This window comes from Aythya fuligula, chromosome 14 (assembly GCF_009819795.1).
Source record: "Aythya fuligula isolate bAytFul2 chromosome 14, bAytFul2.pri, whole genome shotgun sequence".
Classification (NCBI taxonomy): Eukaryota; Metazoa; Chordata; class Aves; order Anseriformes; family Anatidae; genus Aythya; species Aythya fuligula.
In genome coordinates, this window is record NC_045572.1 from 14,062,845 (window position 1) to 14,073,862 (window position 11,018).

At 63.3% G+C, this 11,018-nt stretch overlaps 1 protein-coding gene across 1 annotated transcript; it reads left to right on the forward strand.

Moving 5' to 3' along the window:
- Window positions 1-6,898: 6,898 nt before the first annotated feature.
- Window positions 6,899-9,702, forward strand: ARSI (arylsulfatase family member I). Its single transcript, XM_032196991.1, has 2 exons — window positions 6,899-7,218; window positions 8,277-9,702. Exons 1-2 carry the CDS (start codon window positions 6,899-6,901, stop codon window positions 9,676-9,678), a joined length of 1,722 nt encoding a protein of 573 aa, XP_032052882.1. The 3' UTR covers window positions 9,679-9,702.
- The last annotated feature ends 1,316 nt before the right edge of the window (window positions 9,703-11,018 follow it).

Genomic DNA, 11,018 nt, shown 5'->3' on the forward strand with positions numbered 1-11,018 from the left:
CCCTGCTGCGAGCTCTCCAGGTGATAAAGGGCTCCTTGTCTGCGGCAGGCACCCGAGCTGGGGGGTGTTGAGGGTTTCTCTCCCCTCCTTCGCTGCGCCCTGGCGGGGAGCGGAGCCCGGAGGCGTCCTGCTGCCGGCCCTCGCATCTCCTGCCAGCCCAAACCCACCGCAGCCTTTGAAGATCCTGAACTTGAAAGGGGAGCTGGAAGGGAAGGGAAGGGAAAGGATGGATCCGGGGGCTGCCCAGCCCTCGGGAGCTGGGGAGGGGAGCAGGGGGCACCGGGGACGGAGGTGCCCCCGGCCGTGCCCAAGCGGTGCCGGGAAGAATCGCTCCTTCTTAGCGAGCCAGGGGTGGCTGGAGCATGCTTTGAGGAGTGAGTGAGGAGCTTCTGTGTATCCCACGGCGAGCCGTGTCAGGAATGGAGCTGGGGGAGTCCAAAAGCAACAGGCTGGGCAAGCCAACGTCGGGGTCAGGCAGTGGCGCTGCCAGAACCCAGCTATGCTGAACGCTTAAAGCCTTCCTTCCGCTGCCTCGGGACCTTCTCTGCTTCAAAGGGGGCCCTTGGAGGCAAAGGGAGCTGCTGTAGGTGAAGCTTCTCCCTTCTGGGGGGTGGCAGAGTGAACACAGCATCCACCCAAGGAGCTTGAGCTGATGGGATGAAGCACAAACCCACCTGCCTATGGGGACCTCTAGTTTTCCATCCCAAACTGCCCCATACAGGGATGTTTCCCATCAGCTGGGACCCCCCCAGCAAACCCCGGGGCTGGGAGGTGGCAGCGGGGGGCACCTTGCTCACAGGAGGGGCTGGATTTGGGGTGTGGAAACTGAGGGCCGGGGGCAGAACGAGGAGGGAGAGCACCCAGGCGGGGCGCAAAGCAAGCCATAAGGCATGGGAAGGAAGCAGCGGTGCCAAACCCGCGGGCTCCTCTCCAGCTCGTCAGCTCCTCAACGCGAGCACGGCAGTCGGGAGGGGAGGGGAAGGCGGCGAGCTGCTCACCCAGCGCTGGGGTGAGCCGAGGGGACGGGCGTTGGAGCAAGGAGCGGGGCTGGGGGCTACCGGAGGAAGGGGAAAGAAAGGAAACGCGAGCAGGAATGTGCGCAGCTCATTTCATGAGAGAATTCGCAGAATCGTTGAAATGTGCCATCGGGGACCAAAAATGGAAGAAAAATTCCTTAGCCCGAGACAAGCTGACTCGTACTGAGAGCTTTTATTTCTGGTTTCAGGAGCAAGGGGAGCAGCAGTGTTTTTTGGGCAGGAACAAGCCCTGGCCAAGCCCAACATGTGTGCGTTAGGAGAGGCTTCAGGATGGTGCTGGGGCTTCTGGGCGCCTCTCGGTGATGATGATTTTCAGCTGCCCCAGTGGCACGGAGGCAGGCAGGGCACTGGAAAAGGCCATGTGGCTCCAAAACAAGATCCCAAGTGCTGCTGAGCCCTGCCACGGCCGATGCTGTCCCTCTGTGCCCGATGGCCTGCGGGCTGTGGCTGCTCCATCCCCACAGCGTTAGCGATGCTGCAGGAGCCGGTGCAGATTTGCTCTTTCCTCCTCCCCTGGATCCGGCTTCCAGGGAGCAAAATAATGGGGTGTGTTAAAAACTGGGGGGACAAAGCATGCTGGCACATCCCACCCCAAAAACGCGCTCCGGGGGCCACCAGGGAGGAGGCAGAAGTGCTGCGTACCCGCTGTGCGCCAGGCAGGGGAAGGTCCCCTGGGTGATCAGACACAGGAGGAGCAAAGAGGCAGGGAAGACAAGGACAGGAGCGTGATCCATCCCCTGGCCAGCAGCAGGACCCTCGGGGTCTCTCCGAGGCTCCCCAGGTCGATGGTTTGGCCCCAGCCCTGTCCCCTGCCGGCTCCCCGCAGGGCAGCAGCTATTGGAAACCTCTCACCCCTCTCTCAGAGGGCTTTTTATTGACACCCCTCTCCCAACAGCCGACCAATTCTGAGACTTTCTCTTAGCAAAGCAGCTCACGGGAGACCTCTGGCTCCCAGCCCCTTGGCCTCCCACCCTCCCCGCTCCCACCGAGCCCCCAAATCGCCCGGCCGTGCCTCCCTCTGATCCTTTTTCCCCCCCCTCTAGACAAAATAACAAGCTCTCCCCTTTCTCGGGACCGCTCGCTTCTTTTCCAGACTTGCCTCGGCTCTTTCATCACGCCAATAAAAAAGCAAATGCATCACACGTTGGCCGGGGAGAGCGGAAACCCTTAAACATCTAAGAGGCGGCAGCGCCGGGCTGTGTTTGCCGAGGCCAGGCACGGCCCCCGATGCCCTGTTAGGTCGAACGCCTGGCTCTGAAGGAGGAGAGAGGGGACTTATTAAAAAACCCTTTCCTATTTCTCGCTCCCAGGGCCCGTTTCGGGGGGCCAGAGGCCGAGGCGTGAGCCGGGAGAGGGGCTGCCGAGGGGGAAGGGCAGCGAGCCCGCGGCGTGCAAACAGATTGTGCAATATTTGCCTCGCACAGAGCTCCCATTGTACGGCCTGGGAGTTCTGCTTTCAATAATTCCCCTGCTCATAATGCCCCATTGACTGGCGAGAGAAAGGCGGTATTGAGGGCTGGAGGGGCTCCGGCCCCGGGAAGGGTTAAAAAATAAAGAAAAGATGGAGGGATAAAAAAAAAAAAAAAAAAAAAAAAAAAAAAAAAAAAAAAAGAGAGAGAGATTTGAGGCTTGGTTTGAAGCTTTGCTGTGTGGCCCTCGTGGCAAATCGTGGCCGTGGAGAAGTGTGTGCAGCCTGTTTGCATAACCCGGCGTGCAGCAAGCGCCCTGGGAGCCAAAGCACAAGTGCGGCCAGAGCCGGGGGGCGGCGGGGAGAAGCAGCAGGAAGGGCCGGGATTATTTTAATTCTTGCCCCAGGCCGCACAAAATTAATAATGGAAGAAAAAAAAAAAAAAAAAAAAAAAAGAGCTGATGTTCAAATATTTGGTTAGAGGAACAGCTGTGCAAATGCAGGCTGCTGTGCCAGCTGCGGGGACACGGAGAAAAAATGGCTGGGATGCTGCTCCAGGCTCAGCGCCTCGGCTCCTGGCCGAGGAGGGCACCCGGCACCCTTCCACCGGGTTAAAAAACACCAAAAATGAGCCATGAGACCGTAGGGATGTGGGAATATTTGGCTGGGACGTGGGATGCTGCCTGTCCCCGTGAGCAGGCGGAGGATGCTCTGCCCGTGGGGCCGCTGCCAGCCCCGTGGGAGCACCCGGCACGGCCCCGTGGGGCTCCCCATGGCCTGGGCACCGCGGGTGGGAGCTGGCTGTGGGTGCAGCGGGGGGAGCAGGGGTGGTTGTGCCCGGGGAAGAGGCAGGACAGGGGCAGGCAGCGGCTGTGGGATGGGACACGTAACGTCAGCCCGCTCAGCAGATGCAGCCAGGCCAGCTGCCAGGGGAAGGCTCCCCGTTGTGCAACGCCGCAGCTCTCCGAGGGAGCTCCTGGCTCTTGAGACATCTCCCAGCGAGGCCGGACAAGTGGCTGCCCCGAATTCAGGGCGGTCTGGGGGGGGTGGCTACAGGCCCTGAGAGCTTTTTCCATGCGTAGACCTTGTGATGCATTAATCACCCACGGAGCAGCCTCGCAGCTGGCTAAAACTCCCTGACCCCGAGCCTCCAGAGCTGGCTTTCCTCCCCCTGCCTCCGTCACACTTCTTCCTCTCCCTCCTCCTCCTCCTCCTCGCTCCCGGCTGCTCCCATCCCATCCCTCCGCTTCGAATGATCCCAGCAGGGCTGCTCTGAGGGTCTGCGGGCACCTTTCCTGCTGTTTCCCCTGGGGTCTGGAGAGCTCCCCATGAGCCTCTCACCACTTTTCACCCTGTCGCCATGTCCTGGAGGGGACCCCAGGCTGTGCGCCCCTGGGATGCTTCTGCCCGCTGCCACCCGAGCCCTCAAAGCAGGGTCCCTGCCGATGGGTTCGGTGTTTGTGCTCTGCCAGCAGGGCCTTGGGCTCTTGGAAAACCTCCCCGAGCCGAGCTAACCCGCTGCCTTCCCCCCTAGACCCTGGGCCAGCTGCGCAGGAGGTCCCCTCTCGGTGCCACCACGTGCCCGTGTCCGTATCCTTCCCAGCCTTCGACCCTCTGAGCCTCCAGCAGCTTAAACTCCCGGTGATTTTCCCAGCCCACGCTTCCTCTGCTGAAGGCATGGGCAGGATGTGACCCACCACGGGGCTGCAGCGGCCGTGACGCCGTCCATCCCTGCCTCTCCCCTCCTGCACGTCCCTCCCAGCTCTCCAAAGTGTCCCCAAACGCTGTCACACCTGGGCTCGCTCCCCCAGCCCCAGCTCTGCCCCAAACCCTTCCCTTCAGCCCCGACACCTCCAACAATTCCCCCTCTGATCCGTAATTCAGCAGGTCCTGCAAATCCTTCCCCCCGTGCTTCGGAGGGGTGAGCGACGGCAGCTTTCGGTAACACCCTGCCATTAATTCCCAGCTCTGCTATAAACAAAGAGCGTAACCCAGCCGTGTTGGCTAAGTGGAAGCAGGCGGGCTGTGGCAGGGAAGGCACTGGGTTTGAATGTTTCCGAGAGGAACTCATCCAAACCAACCATTATTGAGGGTTTGGAAGGAGCTGGGATCGCAGTCCCTGCCTCTAACCCTGCCCGTGACCCGAGGTTTTTGCGGGGAGCCACGGGAATAGGGCTGCACGTCGGGGTGCTCCCCGTGTCCCGCAGCCCCCGGTGGCTCAGGGGGGCACGGGGAGGTGGGTGCAGGGCCCCCAGCCCCGGCTGCTGGGGTCCGTGGGGAAAAGGAGAGGAGCAAACGGGACCCTGGCACCCAGGGCCACCTCCTTTGTGAACCCAGCCCTCTTCCCCCGCAGTCAGACCCAGGTTTTTCTGCGAGGAGGGAGTTGCTCCACGCTGAAGGAGAGTGGGGAAGGGAGAGGAGGAGCGGGCGGAAGGAAAGAGTGATTAACCCCCGGGGATTAATCAAACCTCGCCGAAGGGTTTGACCCAGCCCTGCAGCACCGCTCCGAGCGAGCGGGGATTTTTGCCAGTAGGGAAAGGGAAGTCTTGTGCACAGCTGTCCCTGTCCCTGTCCCTGTCCCTGTCCCCTCTGCCTGTTGTCTGATTCCAGCAGGGAGAAGCCCACCCTCCTTTCCTTCGGGTCCCCCCAGCCCACGGGAGCGGGGAGCCCCTGCAGCACCTTCCCATCCCTCTCCCTGCTGGTGCTTGGGGTCCCCGAGGGGCAGGCTGGTGTGGGATGGGGGGAGATTTGGGGCACGGGGAGGCGCTGGGGGCATCAGGGGAAGGACAGCGGCTGGGGCAGAGTGGGGGAGAGCCCAGAGAGGGGACGTGGTGGGGGGCACAGAGGAGGAGAGCCCAAGGAAGGGGTTCCCGGGGACATGGGGGGACCCGCCGGAGAGCCCAGGGGAGGGGACGTGGAGGGGCCTGGCAGAGGGAAGCCAGGGGGAGGGGGCAGCGGTGGGGGGCCCGCAGAGGGGAGCGGAGGGAAGGGGGCCGGGGGGGCCCGCAGAGGGGAGCCATCTGGCTCTGCTGTGCAGCACAGCCATCCCAAAGCCCCCGCCGAGCCCCCGCCGCTGCAGCCCTGCGGTCCTAAAGCCAGGCAGTGCCTTGGGGGGGGGGAGTGTGCTGGGGTGTCCCACGTGCGGGGACCCTCGGGTCCCCATCTGGCCACGTGCACGTGCCCAAATGTCCCCCCGCATCTCCCAGGGCTCTCCTCCCGGCTCCACGAGGGGTGGGGGAACACGTGTGGGTCCGTGCTACCAGAATCCCCCCTCCCCGTGTCAAGCCAGGCAGGGCCCCTATTTCACACCAACCCCTTCCCTGGGCTAGCAGTGGCCACGGCGACTCCAAGCGGCCCCTCTCTGCCTCAGTTTCCCCACCCACAAAGTGCACCCACCTCCCCCCGTAGCGCTCAGCACGCCCTGGGGTGCCTTTCTTCCACCCCAGGGCTGTCCCCATAAAGTTTTTACATCCCCCTTTTGCCCGGGTGGTGGTCCTGGCCCCATGGGCGGCCGTCCCCATGGGGCTGGATGGATGCCGGGGGTCTGGGGGGCTGCGGGTGTGGGGTCCATGAGCTGCACGTCCCGGGGCTGAGCCGCGGCGAGGCGCGCAGCCACGCTTAGGACCCTGCAGGCTCGGGTCTTCCCAGCTTTTTTTCCTGGAGTTGCTGAGCGAGCGGGGAGGGGCCGAGCCTGCGGCTCCCCATAAACCTGGCCGCTTCGCCCAGGGCCCGGCAGATGTGGGGACTCTCCTCGTCCCCCCACGGCGCGGCCACAGGCTGCGTCCCGCTGCCCTCGGAGCTGGGCGCCTCGCCCGCCCTCCCCGCCGCGCTGAGCCCGAGTTTCCAGAGCTCTTCGCACAGTTGGGAAAGACTTCGGGGCTGGCCGAAAGGAGCCGGGTGAGCCGAGAGGAAAAGAGGGAGGGAGAAGAAAGGAGAAAAAAAAAAAAAAAATAAGGGGAAAAAAATCATGGTGGTGAGGGCTTGCCAAGAAACGCTTCGGGAGAGGACGGTGAGAAAAGGAGACGGCGGCTCTTCCCCGAGGGGTGAGGACGGGAGCCCAGCACCTCTGGGCTTGAACTTTAGCACCCTCTTCTGCGAAAGCGCACGGAGCAGGATCGCCTCGTCCTGAGCCAGCCGGGAGAAGCCAGCCGCTCTCTCTCCAGCGAGGCTTTTTCTGTGCTGCTTGCAAAAGAAAACACCAGGAAGAGAGCGCAGGGAAGGCAGCCGGCGCTCGCGGCGCTCGGGACGCTTCGTGAGCAGCCGTGGGGCTGTTGGGAATTGCCGAGCGGGCTTTGGACTGAACGCACCCCGGCACGGCGGATTTATCCCTTTGTGTGTCTGCCTCCATGGCAGCTCCCCCCGCAGGGGGCAGCCCCTAGGTGGGGGGCTCTGCGGGCACCCCGCGTGGCCCTGGGGCGATGCCGGCGCAGTAGCGCCCGTAGGCAGGCTCAGGATGGCTGTGTACGCCCTGACGGGCTTCTCGCTGGTCAGCCTGCTGAGTTTTGGCTACTTGTCCTGGGACTGGATGAAGCCCGGCTTGGTGGCCGACGTGCCCACGGGCCCCCTGGAGAAATCGCTGCCCCCCGCCTTCGCCCGGCCGCCCCACATCATCTTCATCCTGACCGACGACCAGGGCTACCACGACGTCGGGTACCACGGCTCCGACATCCAGACGCCCACCCTGGACAGGCTGGCAGCCGAGGGCGTGAAGCTGGAGAATTATTACATCCAGCCCATCTGCACGCCCTCCAGGAGCCAGCTGATAACCGGACGGTAAGCCCCTGCGCCCCCCCTGCCCCGCGGGTCCCCTTCTGGTCCCCTGCCCCTCGAGGTTTGAGCCCGGCTCGCCACGAGGCAGATGCCCCAGGGAATGGGGTTGTGCTGGAGGTCCGCTAGGGAAGGGGTCTTGCTGGCTCCGGCGGTGAAAAGTTGATTTTTTTTTTTTTGCCTGGTTTAATAACAGCACGTGGTGAGTCACCGAGGCCACAGTGCGGATGGGGTTGGGGAACCGAAGTCATGTTGGGAGGAGGCGGTCTGTGGCCATGAGGGCGCAGGGAGGTGTCCCCAAGGAGGTCCCACGTGGGTGACACTGGGGTGCTCGGTCTCTGGGGTGGTTTGCTCTCACGTTGGCCCATGGGGATTCATAGGATCATAAAATCATTGAGGTTGGAAAGCCCTCCAGTATCATCTGGTCCAACCGTCCCCCTACCCTTAGCATCCCCCAATAACCATGTCCCCAAGCACCACGTCCAGCCTTCCCCTGAGCACCCCCAGTGATGGTGACCCCACCACGTCCCTGGGCAGCCCGTCCCAATCCCTCACCATTTGCTGCTGGGCTGTGGGGTGGAAGGATTTCCCTCCCCTGAAGATGCTGCCTCTCCCTCGGGCCCTACTTTTCCTGCTGCTCATCCGATGCCGCATAGACCGGATCAGGGGGAGGGAGGACGGGGATCTGCACGCAGCTGGGGCACTGCAAACCCTTTGGGATTGCTGAGCAGCTCCTGCTCGTCCTGGCAAAGAGCCCAACAACTCCGCCAGGCCGGCAGCAGCAGGGTGACTGCTGGTGGCATCCTAGTTTTGAAAGATCGGGAGCCCAGGGTACTTTTGCAATGTCTCCTGAGCGTGTGCACACACACACTTTTTTTTTTTGCACTTGCTTTTGGTGCTTTTGTGTGGGAAAGGGGTTCCCTGCTCTGGCACGGAGCTCATCCTGTGGGATTGGGCTGGGTGACACGGAGATCCGCACGCTTTCCGGGTCTCCATAAGACAAAGTGCCATCACCCAGCCCCGCTCCCCACTGCCACCGATCCCTCTTGGCTCTCCCCCGGCAGGTACCAGATCCACACGGGGCTGCAGCACTCCATCATCCGCCCCCGGCAGCCCAACTGCCTGCCCCTCGACCAGGTCACCCTGCCCCAGAAGCTGCAGGAGGCCGGCTACTCCACGCACATGGTGGGCAAGTGGCACCTGGGCTTCTACAAGAAGGAGTGCCTGCCCACCCGCCGGGGCTTCGACACCTTCCTGGGCTCGCTGACGGGCAACGTGGACTACTACACCTACGACAACTGCGACGGGCCGGGCGTCTGCGGCTACGACCTGCACGAGGGGGAGGACGTGGCGTGGGACCAGAGCGGGAAGTACTCCACCTTCCTCTATGCCCAGCGTGTCAGCAAGATCCTGGCCTCCCACAGCCCCAGGGAGCCCATCTTCATCTACGTGGCCTTCCAGGCCGTGCACACCCCGCTGCAGTCGCCCAAGGAGTACATCTACCGCTACCGCTCCATGGGCAACGTGGCGCGCCGCAAGTACGCCGCCATGGTCACCTGCATGGACGAGGCGGTGAAGAACATCACCTGGGCCCTGAAGAAGTACGGCTACTACGACAACAGCGTCATCGTCTTCTCCACGGATAACGGCGGGCAGACCTTCTCCGGGGGCAGCAACTGGCCGCTGCGGGGACGGAAAGGGACGTACTGGGAAGGGGGCGTCCGCGGCATCGGTTTTGTGCACAGCCCTCTGATCAAGCGCAAGCGCCGGACCAGCTGGGCGCTGGTGCACATCACGGACTGGTACCCGACCCTGGTGAGCCTGGCCAGGGGCAACCTGAGCAACGTCCCCGGCCTGGACGGCTACAACGTCTGGCCGGCCATCAGCGAGGGGAAGGAGTCGCCGCGCACCGAAATCCTGCACAACATCGACCCCCTCTACAACCACGCCAAGTACGGCTCCTTGGAGGACGGCTTCGGCATCTGGAACACGGCCGTGCAGGCCTCCATCCGCGTCGGGGAGTGGAAGCTCCTCACCGGCGACCCGGGCTACAGCGACTGGATCCCCCCGCAGACGCTGACCAACTTCCCGGGCAGCTGGTGGAACCTGGAGCGCCTCACCGACGGCCCCAGGAAATCCGTCTGGCTCTTCAACATCACCGCCGACCCCTACGAGCGCTACGACCTCTCGGAGCAGCGCCCGGACGTGGTCAGGGCCCTCCTGCTGCGCCTGGCCTACTACAACCGCACGGCCATCCCGGTGCGGTACCCCGCCGAGAACCCCCGCGCCCACCCGGACTTCAACGGCGGCGCCTGGGGGCCGTGGGCCGGCGAGGACGATGTGGAGGAGTGGGAAGGAGGCCGGGAGCCCCCGAAGAGCCGGGGCAAGAAGAAGAAGTGCAAGATCTGCAAGCTGCGCTCCTTCTTCCGCAAGCTCAACACCAGGCTCATGTCCAACCGCATCTGACCGGGGGCTCCCCAGCGTCGATGCAGCCCGGCCGGGGGGGTGCCGGCAGCGCCGTGGGGTGGGATGGAGGGAGAGGGACGTCCTGGGGGGTGCTCAGCGCCCTCCTGCTCTCCTTAGCCCCTTTGCTTTGGGGCACGCCACCCCCAAAATGCTGCCCTTCATCCGGACCAGCAGCTGCAGGAAGGGCGGGTGGGTTGGTGGGCGAAGATGGGTGATGAGGCTCAAGGCTGAGCTGTGCATAGCCCATTTCGAATTGGGACACATTTTTTTTGGGACCAAATTGGAAGCTCTAAGTGTTGGCCGTGGCAGCAGCACGAGGTGGAGGTGCCGCCGGCCTCGGCTGCTCTGGCTGCACGTTTCCCTCCGCGTTGTGCTGTAGATACGTGTTGCTGCCTTCCCACGTGCTGCCAAGCAGCTGTCTGCTTTGCTGTTGAGTTTCCAGGGCTTTCCCTAGCCCACGACTCCCAAATTTCCCTGTTTTACTTCCCAGCAGAAGGACGGACTCCTGACCACGGATGTCAGACCCGGAGCCACCAGGGCTGGACCCAGCCTTGCTGCCACAGGGACCCCGCGTGGGGCCACAGCTCCTCCGCGCTGGTTTGGGGTGCCCAGGAGCAGCCCCAGGGCTGTGGTCCAAAGGGACGTGGCTGGAAGTGGTCCCCTGATGTGCACACAGAGGACAAATGGCTCCACACAGCCCCACACATTTGGGACAGGTTTGTCCCAAGCTCCGGCAGCCTCCACATGGCTCAGGTTCATCCCATCTCTGACCAGACCCCGCAGCCGCATGGCAGTGGGCACCCCTAAATTCCTCCCCGTGCATCCTCCACCCGCGACCAGCTGACTCCATGACCCCAGGACAGAAAGATCTCAGGAAGGTCTGTGCAGAGACGATTTGCCCTGCTCCACGACCACAAGACATGCAACCACGGGGACACGGGGAAGGAGCATCCCCCTGCACCCCTCCTCTCTTGCTGCCTTTGCTGCAGCCACCCTGGGGACCCCAGAGCTGTCACCACATCCCCTCGCTGTGGCCAGACCCTGCACCCCCAGAGCGATGCCTGCACGGGGGGACCCCCATCTGCCCACCGAGGGGCTCCAGGCAGTGCCTTGGTGTGGGGCCAGGCAGCGCGGGCAGCGAGCAAAGCGCCGTGCCCCCGCGCCTTCCGCAGGGTGCGAGCGCGCGTACGTGCGCTCAGATGGGAGCTGGCTTGGATGAAAGAGGGTAAATAGCTTTAAAAGCATTTTGGATGCATGGTGCATTTCCATTTACACAATGTGTTTTACATTTCTCCCCACAGGTTTCTCTTGGTGCAGCGTGTGTAGGCGAAGGCCCTGCT

Coding starts and splice junctions, on each gene's coding strand:
- ARSI (XM_032196991.1), top strand. CDS start 6,899: ATGGCTGTGTACGCCCTGACGGGCTTCTCGCTGGTCAGCCTGCTGAGT. Junction 7,219..8,276: donor AGCCAGCTGATAACCGGACG/GTAAGCCCCTGC, acceptor CTCCCCCGGCAG/GTACCAGATCCACACGGGGC.